Source organism: Dromaius novaehollandiae, chromosome 8 (assembly GCF_036370855.1).
Source record: "Dromaius novaehollandiae isolate bDroNov1 chromosome 8, bDroNov1.hap1, whole genome shotgun sequence".
NCBI lineage: Eukaryota > Metazoa > Chordata > Aves > Casuariiformes > Dromaiidae > Dromaius > Dromaius novaehollandiae.
The window spans coordinates 37007012-37019571 of record NC_088105.1 but is presented as its reverse complement, the minus strand read 5'-3'; the positions used below and the strand labels follow the sequence as shown (position 1 = coordinate 37019571).

Here is a 12560-nt window from a genome sequence, read left to right as displayed (position 1 = left end):
TGACGCCCGCCCGCCCGCTCCCGTTCCCACGGCAACGGCCGCTGCCGCGCGTTCCTCCCCCTCCCTCCCCTGCGAGTCCATTCATGCGCCCTCCCTCACGTGACGCGGGCCCGGCGTGCGCTCCCCAGCCGGGCTTCGCCGCCGCTTCCGGGTTGGAGGCCCGCGTGTGCGAGGGCGCGAGCGCGGGCGGGCGCGCGCGGGGGCGGGGCGGGGCGGGGCGGGGCGGGGGCGGCCGCCGCGGCGGCGGCTGAGGGGAGAGGCGCTGCCGTCAACATGGCGGCGCGCGCGGCGGGCCGCGCCTGAGCCCCGGCGCCCGCTCGGCCGGCGGCCCCGCGCCGCGCCCCGCCGCCGCCATGGAGAGCGAGGAGGAGCAGCACATGACCACGCTGCTCTGCATGGGCTTCTCGGACGCCGCCGCCATCCGCAAGGCCCTGCGCCTCGCCAAGAACGACATCAACGAGGCCGTGGCGCTGCTCACCAACGAGCGGCCCGGCCTCCACTACGGCGGCTACGAGCCCATGGAGAGCGGGCAGGGCCCGCCCGGCGGCCACGGCTCCCCCGCCGGCGGGCAGGGCCCCCGCGGCGGCGACGGCGACGGCAGCGGCGGCGGCGGCGGCAGCGGCGGCTTCGACCCGCCGCCCGCCTACCACGAAGTGGTGGAGACCGAGGTGAGGGGCGGCGGGGGGGGGGGGGGCGGCCTGCGCCGCGGCCTGACAGGCCCGGGCGGGGGGAGGGGGCTCCGGTGCGGCGGGTCCCGGCGCTCCCGTCCTGCCTCCGCCGCCGGCGCGTTTCTCCCGCCCGGGGCCGGCGCGTCCCTCGCGGCCGCGGCGGGGGGAAGAGCGCCCATTATTCTTTTTGGCATTCTAGGAATGCGCGGCCACGGTGGGGTGTTTTTTTTTTTCCCCCCTTTTCCCCCCCGTGCCTTCTTGCATAAGCCGAGTGCCTCGTGGGTGTAATGTGTTTTTAACCTTTTGCACCGTATAAAGGAAAGGGCAGTCCGGGGATTCCCTTGCCTACAGCGTTATTTGGAGAAGCTACACATAAATACAGAAACAGAGGTGCGGGGAGTTAAAATGCTTTTAAAATGAAGGATCTAACTCATAATTTAAATCATAGTTTTGCTGTAAGACGGAACTTAAATGCTGAAGAATACCAGCCTTTCACAGCTCCTCGCCCTCCACCTTGCCTGCCCTTTTCCCTTTTTTCTCTCCTCCATGCTGTTCCAGAGCTCCGAACTCCTTGGACAGCGGATACACTCACGGCTCTGTCCCTGCTGCCTTTTGTGCATGGAACAGTCTTGCAGCACTTTAAGCACTGTAAAAGCTTTCTCCTTTTCCAGGTCTTTTTTCAAAAACTTCCTAGAGCACTCATAGAAAAAGAGCTGATTGATAGTGCCCAGACTGTGGGACACATGGCGATAAGAACACGAGAACGGCCCTACTGTGTTGTGCCAAAGGGCCACCTTGCTTAGTCTGTGTCTCAAAACATGGCCAATAGCAGATGCCTAAGCACATAAATAAGAACAGGGGGGCTCAGGTACCCTCCCAGGCTTCAGTGAACAGGACCCTGGGGAACTCCTAAGCCAGAAATGGTAGCTTTCTGTGTTTGTATATATGTATTAACACATAAATGAAAAATACACACGCTTATCTACTTGCATGTAAGTGTAGCTATGTACATTGTTCATCTCCATAGTCACATTATATACTATCTTGAAGTCCAGTCATGCAGAATTAAGGTACGTGATCCTGGTCGCTGAATTGACTGGGTTAGGTCCTTAACTGGTATAAGATGATGATGTACACTTGTGGAGTAAGATGATCTGTTGGACTGCATGTATGCAGAAGAGTCACTGTTTACTGATTAAAGCAATAGGAAACTGGTTTCTAGTCTTTGCATTGAAGGGTTGGGAATGCGTGAGAGTTACTGTCTTAATGCTGCTTGTTTTCACGCAGGTCTTTGTAACCATCAAGGGGGTGGATTTTTCTTTCAGATATTTTATAGGTACAGATGGGACAATCTGGGTTGTCAGTGTGATATTTAAAGAGATGCTGTCAGTGTAAACTTCACAGAAACACTTTTTTCCCCCTCTCTGCTGTTCCTATTACAAATGACGCTTCAGCAACTCTAAGAGGATTTTTTTTCTATTATTTCAGTTTGTGTGTCTGATCAAACTTCACTTATACTTGATAGTTTCCTTTGCCACTCTTGTTCTGTTTGTTCTCGCTTGTGTTCTTTTTAACCTGCACAAGGGAAACTAAAACACGTGAATATAGGTAAATGACTGCACATTCACAAAATAGGAGTGGGCACAGAAGGACTGAAGTACCACTTTTACGTAAAATTCTTATATAAATTCAGACCCGGATTTAATGATTGGATTCATTTGAATATCATCAACTTTTGCACATATAAGCAAAAGAATATTTATGTAATGTTAAAGTTTTACTTGGAAAAATCTTAAGACTTGGGATTGTTGCCTCTGCTTATTTGTCTAATACTGCATTGCAGTGTAAGCAACTTTTGAAATATATTTCGGGGGGGGAGGAATTATTTTTGGTCAGCTCTATTCTTCAAATGTAATCTAGAGCTACATTTAATAAACTAGAGAGATTATTTAGGTGGTTAATCAGCAAGAAGTTTTCAGTGCAGGCTTATGGCACATGAAGCTGTTCAAAGAGCCAGCTGCACAATTACCTGTATTATTCATTGCAGTCGTATACATCATGTTGAAACATATTGTATGTCATTTATAATACTATCTTGTGGCAACAGAGAGTTTGGATGTTATTTCTGTTTATCTTCCTGTCACTGTCATCTCTCTATAACAGTCATTAAAGTACACGTTCCTTTTCCTCATAATGCTAGTTTTCATATTTACTTAGTGGAAAGGTAGTGATTAGTTAGGGTTTTGGTCTGGTTTTTGGATTGTATGTATCAGTAATGTATGCAAATATATAGAACAACAGAGCAAAATTATTAGAAATTTTCCCCTAAAATAATTTGCAGTCTAGTAGACATTTTCATGAGTCAGTGGACACAAGTTAGGGTTAGATTTTGCGGTTTAAAAATAACGGGAAAGCTTCAGTCGTGCCTCAAGGTATATAAGAAATCTGTACTTTGTATTTACATTCTTTTTTTTTTGGCTGAGTGAAGTTTACACTGTCTATAAAAATAGATTTATGAATGATTAAACACTTCATTTTCTCTAATCAGTAGTGAACCCATTATGTTTACATATGCTTATATGGTGCCTATTACATAATGGTAGCCTGTTTTGTTCGGTAAGTATGTTGGTCAAAGAAAGGTTTGTCTGTGGTTTTTTGCTGAGACTAGCACAGCAGCCAGATGTGTGTCATATTATTAAAAAGTGTGTCTTGTTTGGATACGGTAGTAAAACCAATGTGAATCCTCTTTACTTTCAGTGATCCAGGCTCCTGGTCTTGGAGGGCATCTGCAAGTGTTATGGAAGCCTGAATTTGGAATGATTGGCCTAGATAAGAGAGCTACTATGAGCTGGTCCAGTATGCATGCTGTATTTCACATGTGAGAGTTGAGATAAGGACATACACACATTCATTTTCACAAGGGCTGAAATTTCAGTTTCAGCAGGCTAGTGTCTTCCAAAGAACAGCCAATTTATTGAGCTTTAAGTTAATCACTCTAGTGTCTCTGTGCAGTCAATCTCGTTGGCATGACTATGCTTAACTCATTAAAAGGAAAAAGCTATAAAAATTTAGGAATACAGAAGGGTCTTCATGTTTGTTTGTGCAGTCTTTCTGAAATGTCAAGAACTGCAACTTTCAAAGTCCTGCACCCTGCAGTGCCAAACCTGTTCGGGTGAAGATCACCTGCTTTTACAAGGGCTGACTTTGCCTCCTTGACGTGACACCTATGTTTATGTCTGTTGGCTGAAGTAAATCCGATAAGTGTGTTGGCAAAAATATGGGATGCTCTCTGTGTATTCCTTAGGCACCATATGGATTTTATGGTGTGATTTTTGGCAGGGACAAAGGTTTGTGCTCATCTCTTCCTATGACTGTGAGATATGCTGTTATATGAACTGCTGATAAATCCTTAAAATTAGAAATGAGACTGTAAATGAATATGATGAAAATGTCTGTCAGTGTGTTGGTGTGAATTGGGATGCTTTAGCCACAGCACTAGCTTTTGTGGAGTGGGGAGGAATAGGATGAGAAGACCAGGCCAAATGAATATGGTGATTGTGACCAGAGAACCTAAATTGTGGTAAGGGGTAGGAACCCACTGACACTGAAAATACAGAACATGGTAGCAACAGCACATGTACCAACAGTTTGTATAACCTTTCCCAAAATAAGCTTGATTTGTTTTTAAACAGCCTCTGAGAGTCATTACTATGACCTTCTTGGTAAATTGTGATTAAAAGATTGTATTACCTTCTAACTGTTTCTGTCTCCTTTAGCTTGTGCACTTTTTTTTTTTTTGATTGAACTGGATCAAAAACTCACATATGCCAGGTTTTAGTAGGATAAGGTTTATATTAAAACTTGTCTAAGATTGCTCTTAGAAGTGCTGTTTGATTTCAAGAGAAGGGGCTTTTGTAAAAGAAGCAGACCAGCAACTTCAGACAGAAGCAGTGCTGGGAACAGTTTCTCATTAGTCATACTGCAGAACTTTTGTGTTCAAAACCCTGTCTCTCCTCATTATTAGAGCTCTGTACTGAAAGCAGTTCTGCTGCAGATGCATTCTGTCACTGTGGGTATGTAATTTAACCTCTCATTTAGTTTCTAGTATGTAAAATGAGGATAATGGTTTGTGCTATATAGGTGTACTGCAGATGCTAGACTTGTGAAGTTCTTTGATCCTTGAATGGAAGGAGCTGTATTTATTTAAAGACAAGAAAAAGCTATTTTAGTATTTAGCTTTCAAGAAAATGTGATGAATTTCACGCTACAATTTTATAACTTTAAAGTCAGCTTCCTCTCTTGTAAGTAGAGTTGAGCTATGCAGAAGTGAGTATTTCTGGCATTCTATTGTGGAAGTTTTGCAGCATGGCTTGTCTAGGAATTGGCCTTGTAAAACAATTAAGCAATCAAATAAAGCTTTGTGGTGGAGTCTGGCATTGAGTCCCTGGCTAGATGCCATCAGAGTGTGAAGTGGAACTAGTATTTTAGCACTCCGGGTTTTCAGCATCACTGTGTTCAAAAATTAGTGGCCCTGGTATAGCATCTCTTTCTAGATTCAAGGTACATGAGTGCTTTCTTGGATTTTGAAAGAAAATGACCTGTTTATCGCTCTTGATAAAAGATGCAGAGATGCTATATGAAGAGAGGAGAATGGGGGATAATACTGACAAATGCAGTTAATTAATTTTAAATATAAGCTGCATTTCAAATGATTTATAAAGCCCTTAGTATGTGGTATGATTGTTGAAATAATCTTCAGGTTGAGACTAGCACTTTTAAATTACTGGTTCAACAGTGAAGGTGATGTCTATGGAGTCAGTGGAGGTGGGAGATAACTCTTCTGTATAGCCAACTTCTCAGCTGGGCAGGAAGTGTCTTTGCTATAATATTCTCTGGAGGCATTTTCTGGTCGTCTTCCCAGTTTGAAGTGCTATTCTGTGGCAGCTGTTTAATAAGGAAGTGAAATACTGAGGAAGAATAAGAATAAAAACAAATTAACCAGTGTTAGAAGTTAATTCCAGCAAATCATTTGGATTGCTTTTGGATTAAGGAACAGTAGCTCTTTGTATGAAGAGGGCAAAGATGGAAAGGAAGTGCCTATTTCTTTTGTAAAGCTCTTAATTTGAAAAACACACGTATTTGTGCTGCCATAGGAATAGGCTTTGGTATGTATGTTTCAGTTATGCTTGATGGGCTAAACTAAAAAAAGCCGAATGTACTCTGAATGCTTCTTGCCACTTGATCTTCCTGCTCACTCCTATACAACAGTTTTGGCTCCTTTTGTTCAGATGCCCAGCAGAGCAGACCTGACAGACATGTAAAGATCGTTCATGTAAGTTGATCACCATTACCTAATGATACATCGCATAACTTTAACTCAAACTATTTTCTTTGTGGACACTAGTTTCTATTATGCTGTACATCTATATGCATCTAAAGAATAAAAGTGTGAGTAAGTGTTTAGCAGTATTACTGAATTAGTTCTCCCTCACAGAACTTAAGTTTTGGTCACTAAAATGTTATAATAAATGCTTTATGTAGTGTTACTGCAGCACTTCTCTATTAACACCTGGTGATTTGGCAAAGGAAAATAGAAGCATTGACTTAATTTCAAGCTCTGGAATTCTGAGCATTTGTGAGTCATTGCTTTTTTACATTAAAGCACAATGTTTATCTGATACGATGAAAAGTTATATTGAATTGTTTGGAAATAAGCATAATTTTTTTGTGCTTAGGAAAATTTAAGGTTAGAGGGAACAATGGTATCAACTCAGTGTCTAGACTGGATGTTTGTAGTTACGTTTAGGGAAGAAGTCTTTTAAGTATATCCGGAGATGATACTGAAAACACATACTGAAAATGCAAGGTGTGTTTTCCTAGTTTTTTTATGAATGGCATTCCTAACAGTATTTTCCATGACCTTTCCCAGGCCTACAACCAGTTATCAAACTTGAAAGTATGTTGCCAGACGTGGTTGTTAGAAATCTGGCTAGCTCTGATTCCACTGAGTACTATGGTAATAGCACAAAGGGGCTAAGAACTTCCTCTTTTTAAGTTATATGGGTCTTATTAATTAAAAGTGATTTTTACAGAGCCGTTGTTCATTTTGTTGTGCTCACCATTGTGTTTATCTCTGAATAATGAGCAAAGTGTATTGGGGAATACTGCATAGTAACGTCGCACCATCACCCTGGAAAATGAGGATACCAGTGCAAGCAGTATTTTTAGGAAATCCTAGTTAATTTCTAGCTTTGCTGAAAATACATATATATATATATATTTTTTCCCCAAGCTCATGTTTTGCCTTATTCCCAGTCTTACACAGTACTTGGGTTGTGAGCGATGGGGACAGAAAAAGCCATGGTTTTTGCAGTTGATGTATTAAAATCCCTTACACCTATTAAGGAGCATTTAGTCTAACTATGCGTACTTGATAAGGCACTCGTAATACTCTCAGTTAAAGTCAGAGTCCATGACTTTGACATCACTTTCTATGAAAACTTTTACCAAGTAATTCAGAATTTTCTTAGGAGATATTTACTGTATAGTGAGAATCCAAATTAGCTTCAGTTAGATGGAGTCTGTAAAAAAGGACTTTTTAACTGATAGACTGGTATCATTCCTTCATATTAACAGGATGAAATATTTATATTTTTTCCTATGACAAGAATGTGTTTGCTTGTTTAACAAAAATTTAGCAGAATTTAGATTGCATAGCAAAAATTTGAACTGAAGGGCTTCACTTCTGTGTTTAAAATATATATATATCCAAATACCTCCCAAACAAGCTTACTCTCTCTTAATGGAACATAAATAACAAAGAGTGTTCCTTGCTATCACTGCATTCAGAATTTTTGCACATAGATGTTTTCATGTTGTTGAAAATGCAAGAGCAAGATGCTGTATCTGTTTAAGACTTAGAACAATTAAAAACTATTACTATACTTGGAAAGTAAATGGCTGCTCCTCACTAAAACTCTTAGGAAAACATGGTAGGTTTTCTTATTGCTAACTGGCCTATTTTGAAGTAGATTTTAAATATTCATAATATAATACTGTGTTCCAGCCACATAAGAATCATAATGTATAAATTCCATATGTAACATCATTTTCTGAGGCTTACTAATACTGTCATATTCATAAAGGAATACTAAGCTTGCTCATAGCGATGTGGGTTAAATGAGTTTGGTCTGATGGTGAGAACAGGTAACTGGAAAATGTGCCTTGATTTTTGTTCCCAGATCTGCCGCTTGCATGGATTTAAAGTTCTTTAAGCTCTTGGAATACCAGTTTATAAAAATAAGTAGGTTACAAATATGAAAACTTGCATTTTTTAAACACTGTCTACGTCCTGCTTAGTGTTTTCAAGTATATAAGTGCAAAGCAATGGCTTTGGTTTATCTGAAAAGCTTTAAAATCTTATCCCCTTTGAATCAATTCTAGGAAACAGAACATCCTGCTTTTAAGAGTTAATTAAAAGAAAAAATAGAATAGGCATCCAGGCATAAAACTAAAAGCTGCTTTAGTCAGCAGTCTGACAGATAAAGAGAAGAGGGACTGTCAAGTCCTGACTTCAGGATTCATAGCTTCTCTCACAAGTTGATGGGCATCTGACAATAGATCAGAGTAGAGAAATATCCCTTCTGTTTTTATGGATATTTGATGTATTGCTTCTATATTGCCTCCATCTGAGCATCTTGCAGTACTTTGCAAACACTAGTGAATCATATACATCAACATGCTATGACAGAGGGAAGTATCATTATTGACACTTGACAGCTGGGGAAACTGAAACACCGAAAAACTGACTTCCTCGTTACTGCATACTACGTCTGTAGCCGAACTGAAAGGTGGACCTAGAATTTTTGCCTTCTAATTCTGGCTTTAAGCTTTTTTTCCGTCGCTTGTTTCCAGAGCGATTAAATATGGTTCCGTTTGTAGGTGTGTATTAAGAAAACACAGTTTCTTTTCTTTCTTTAACAATATAGCAAATCATCAAGAACAGTTTTCCTGTCTGTAAAATGGTGGTCACTTTGTAAAAACCACTTGCTGGGGAGAAGCATGAGGGTGAGGGAAGTGCTTGATCTGCTGGTATCTTAAAAGCTCTGATCCTATTACATATTGAGAGAAACCGGACTTTCTGTTTCTGTTTTGTAAATTATATTGCATTCAGGACGACATATGGAACTTGGCTCTGGTGATACTAAATTGTGTTGGTAGTCTTCTATTAAAATCAAATTAGCAAATTTAATTTGTAATTCAACTGTAACTGATACTGAGACTACCAGTTACTACCAAAATACTTTCTTAAACTCCTTGTTATTTTACGTAAAGTAACAAGTATCATAAGTATCAGTGGCTTTAGTTAAATGCAGATTGGTGACTCAATTAGCTGAACACTGAGGGAATACATTTTGAAGTTTTGATCTGTGAGCTTGTGGCCAATTAAAGTTAATTTATATTTCACTTCTTATATGAGGGCTAGTCTTTGCTCTTTGTTGGTCTTCCATGGCAAGTGTTGTACTATAGACTTAGGCAACACATTCTCAGTCAGATTTTAACCATTGTTATTTATTCAGATTTATAAAGTCCTATTAGAGAGAATCTTTAAATCATCATTTAAGACTTTTTGAGTGAGGATGTTATTCTTGGGTGCTTGTATGTATGTGTATGGACACAACTACAGTTTTACACCTTGAAAATAAGCTGAAAGAAGATATCAAGTAGCCCTGTTAAACTGGGGCAAGGTGCCTTCCGGACTTTTGTATAGTAAAAGATACAACAGAAGGTGTGGGAAAAGGTGTTAAAGGTTTGCTGGCAAATGCTCTTTGGTCTTAAGCCTTGAGCTGCAGAAGGGAGGATGTCACAGGATGGTTGGTGTGCACCATGTTTTCCTGTCTCGCAAAACAGATAGTTCGTGATGATTTTAACAGTCTGGATGACCTGTTGACTAAAAGTACCTGTTTCTTTGCTTTTGCTGTTCTTTTGTCGGAGAATATCCCTGCAATTCCTTGAAGTGGCAGATGCCAGTCCAGTAGTAAGTCTATTCAGACAGAATTGCATAGTCCTGATTTAGGTCATCAAGAGTAAGCAACAACTGGGAGACGCAGGTCTTAAGTCATCTATTTGGGGGGTTATATGTTTTTTGATACATAACCTTCTTTCCCCTCCCCTCAAAATAAGACCCAGAAAACCACTTTTGAGGAGACTGACGTAGCCTTGTGCACCCCTTACTTGCTTGTTTAGCGTATTCTTTTTTTAAAAGCTTTTATTACAGCTCTGAGCCGATGTCAGTAGATCCTGTAGTGGCAGTTCTAGCCCCTCAGTCCTGAGGCGTAGAAAGCGATTGCCTGCTCAGAGCTGCGATGTGTTGCAGTTGTGAATGTCAGCAGAGCAAATAAGGTCTGCCGCGTTTGTCGATTAGAGAGCCAGCCTAAAATTACGTAAGAGCTGACATTACACCTTGTTACAGAATACTTCGTTAAAACAACTGCTGCTAAGAAATCCCTCTCTTCAAAGAGCAGTACGCAGATCAGTTTAAATTGGATAGTGAACAGGTGGTCTGTCTTTTTTTTTCGGTCCTGAAAGACACTATAATTATGAAAGAGCAGCCATGTGTTTTTGGCGAGACTATTGTTCATACTAGATATGTCATAAGAAATGAGACTGAATGTACGGCAACATAAACTATCTGAAAAGGGCAGTAATGTCCAAGAAATACAGGGTGTGAAATTAATGGCTTGGAGTGGATTTTGAGTTTGACTTTTAAACTATCTGGACAGTTACTGGAGACTGTTACAGGTTTAACAGTAGTTGCAAAGCTGCTTGAGCATCACGCGTTCTGCAGTTATTGCATAATTGAACTTGATACTTTATTGGCAGGGGGTTAGTAGCAGAAAAACTGACACACAAGAATGACTCATCTTCTCTAATTAACAGAATGTGCCAAAGATTTGCTCCTTCATTGAAAATAGTTGCTTATGTTATTACAACAGTATTTGCAGTACCGCACCCGTTGTTTTTTCTTAGGGAAAAGAAGGTCTTTTATATATGGTAGACTCAATCCAGCAATAAGCTGCTGGTATCCTTAGCACAGCTGTTATGATAATGCCCTTATTTGGGGGAGCCAAGCATACAGTTAAGGAAATGTTTTACTTCAGTGTCTCTTTATGAATTTCCTTAATATTACTGACTCTTTTGAGCAACTATGCTTAAATGTAGTTGGGGAGGCAGAACAGGAGCTGATGTTTTTCATCAACGGTTGAACCTCTGCACTGCTATTAGACTGAACACCTCAAAGACTAGTGTTAGTAATGGATATTTTTATTTGACACAGACACCTTTCCCTAAGGGATGGAGAAACTGTGGCTCAGCTACTGTAAACACTTGTGGAAATGTTACTTTCATTTGCTGTTAGTCTAGCTTGAACTGAATCCTAGGACCTAGCTATTAGATGTTTATATTGCACTCAGTTTTCCTTTTTTAGACTAATTATTGTATCACATACTGTTACCATAAATACTTTCTTTATAAAGTACTTTTTTCTCCTGCCTGCCCCAGTCTACAAGAAATGTGTTTGTGTTCTGGATAGGTGTCATCTACAGAAGTCACAAACTTAACTGTTGTTTGCTTAATCACTGCAACAGGTTATTTCCTAGACAACCTTTGCCTTTAAATACTTTCAGTGTTTTTCAGTAGTATTAAATTAACTTAGACCTTCAAACGTCGCTTCTTCAAAAGCTGGCAAGACATGATTTATGAGACATGAATTACGCTGGAATTCCATGCACGGTACAGGATCGTACAGCTTCAGAAATTGATATCCAGGTCTCTTAAAGGAAGTACAGCTTCCAGTAATGACAAGCTTTGGACTAAATGATTTGCAGAGGGTTGTGGGAAGGTGGCACGTTGCTTCCCAAACACTGACATGTTTTCATTTCTGAATACTATGTTGTACCACATTTTTATAAATATTAATGCTGATGTTCAGAACAGATTATTACGACCAGATGCTGCGTGCTGTGGTCACCTGCACCAGTGAACTTTGTAGGGTGGACTCTATACAATTGATGTTTTTGGCTTAGTATTTTTGAATCATTATGAAAGTGACTATGAAGTGTTTACTTTTTAATAAACAGGTCTAATCCTTCAAATGGCAAGTGCAGTGAGAAAACCAGAAGTACACTTCTCTGCGTGGATGGATTTCATTCTTTGCATACAACTTCCTCTTGAGTTTATTTGATTTCTCTTGGTTTATTCCCTTCTATTTGCTCCACTCACTTTCCTGACACTTTTTTTTTTTATACTTGAATATATTTCCTGCTTTTCCTTCCTCCCTACGTGTTCCTGCTTCCCTGCTCATGGGATCTTGTTATTATCACTGCACTTCTGTTTTCTTCTTTCTCTGACAGTTGCTCCCGATTGCTGCCAGTCCTGAGCCGAACAGTCTGTCCTTTCTCCTGCTTAAGTTCTGCCTGTTGTTTTGAAGATGGAGAAAAGCTAGTAAACTCTTTACACGTGTGGTAGCTAGCCTCGATATGAGGTTAAAAAAGAAAGAAAGGAAATAGATGACTTGTCCACCTGGTCTACTTTTTCATCTGGCACTACTGAGACAGTTGCCTCATATGGCACTTAGCAAAGAATGTGGGGCTAATTTTGTGTTTTGTCTGTGCACAGAAATAGCTGCTGTTTAGTGGCACTAGCAAGGAAAATGGTAAAGTGGAGCTGCTTCTGCTTCCTTTTTTCCCTGTCTGCCTCCTAGAATACTTTCCAGAAACTCATTTTGACTACAGAAGAAGGACAATTGTAGTCTCCTTGTCAACTGTATTTAAGATTCAAATTTTTCTTTGGATAATTAGCTAGTAAGAAAACATTCTGATGTACTGGATTAGT

The 12560-nt window shown here is 40.6% G+C and overlaps 1 protein-coding gene across 7 annotated transcripts in view; it reads left to right on the top strand.

Moving 5' to 3' along the window:
* The first annotated feature begins 200 nt into the window (after positions 1 to 200).
* The window catches only part of USP24 (ubiquitin specific peptidase 24), a 71638-nt gene continuing 59278 nt past the window's right edge, over positions 201 to 12560 (top strand). For 4 of the 7 annotated variants that reach the window (XM_064516251.1, XM_064516249.1, XM_064516247.1 and 1 more), the window contains exon 1: positions 205 to 668. In XM_064516251.1, the coding sequence (XP_064372321.1) occupies positions 354 to 668 (315 nt within the window). In that variant the 5' untranslated portion in view covers positions 205 to 353. Of the gene's footprint in view, positions 669 to 12560 lie in introns of all 7 variants that reach the window. The other 3 variants (XR_010390266.1, XR_010390267.1, XM_064516250.1) reach the window with 3 other exon arrangements.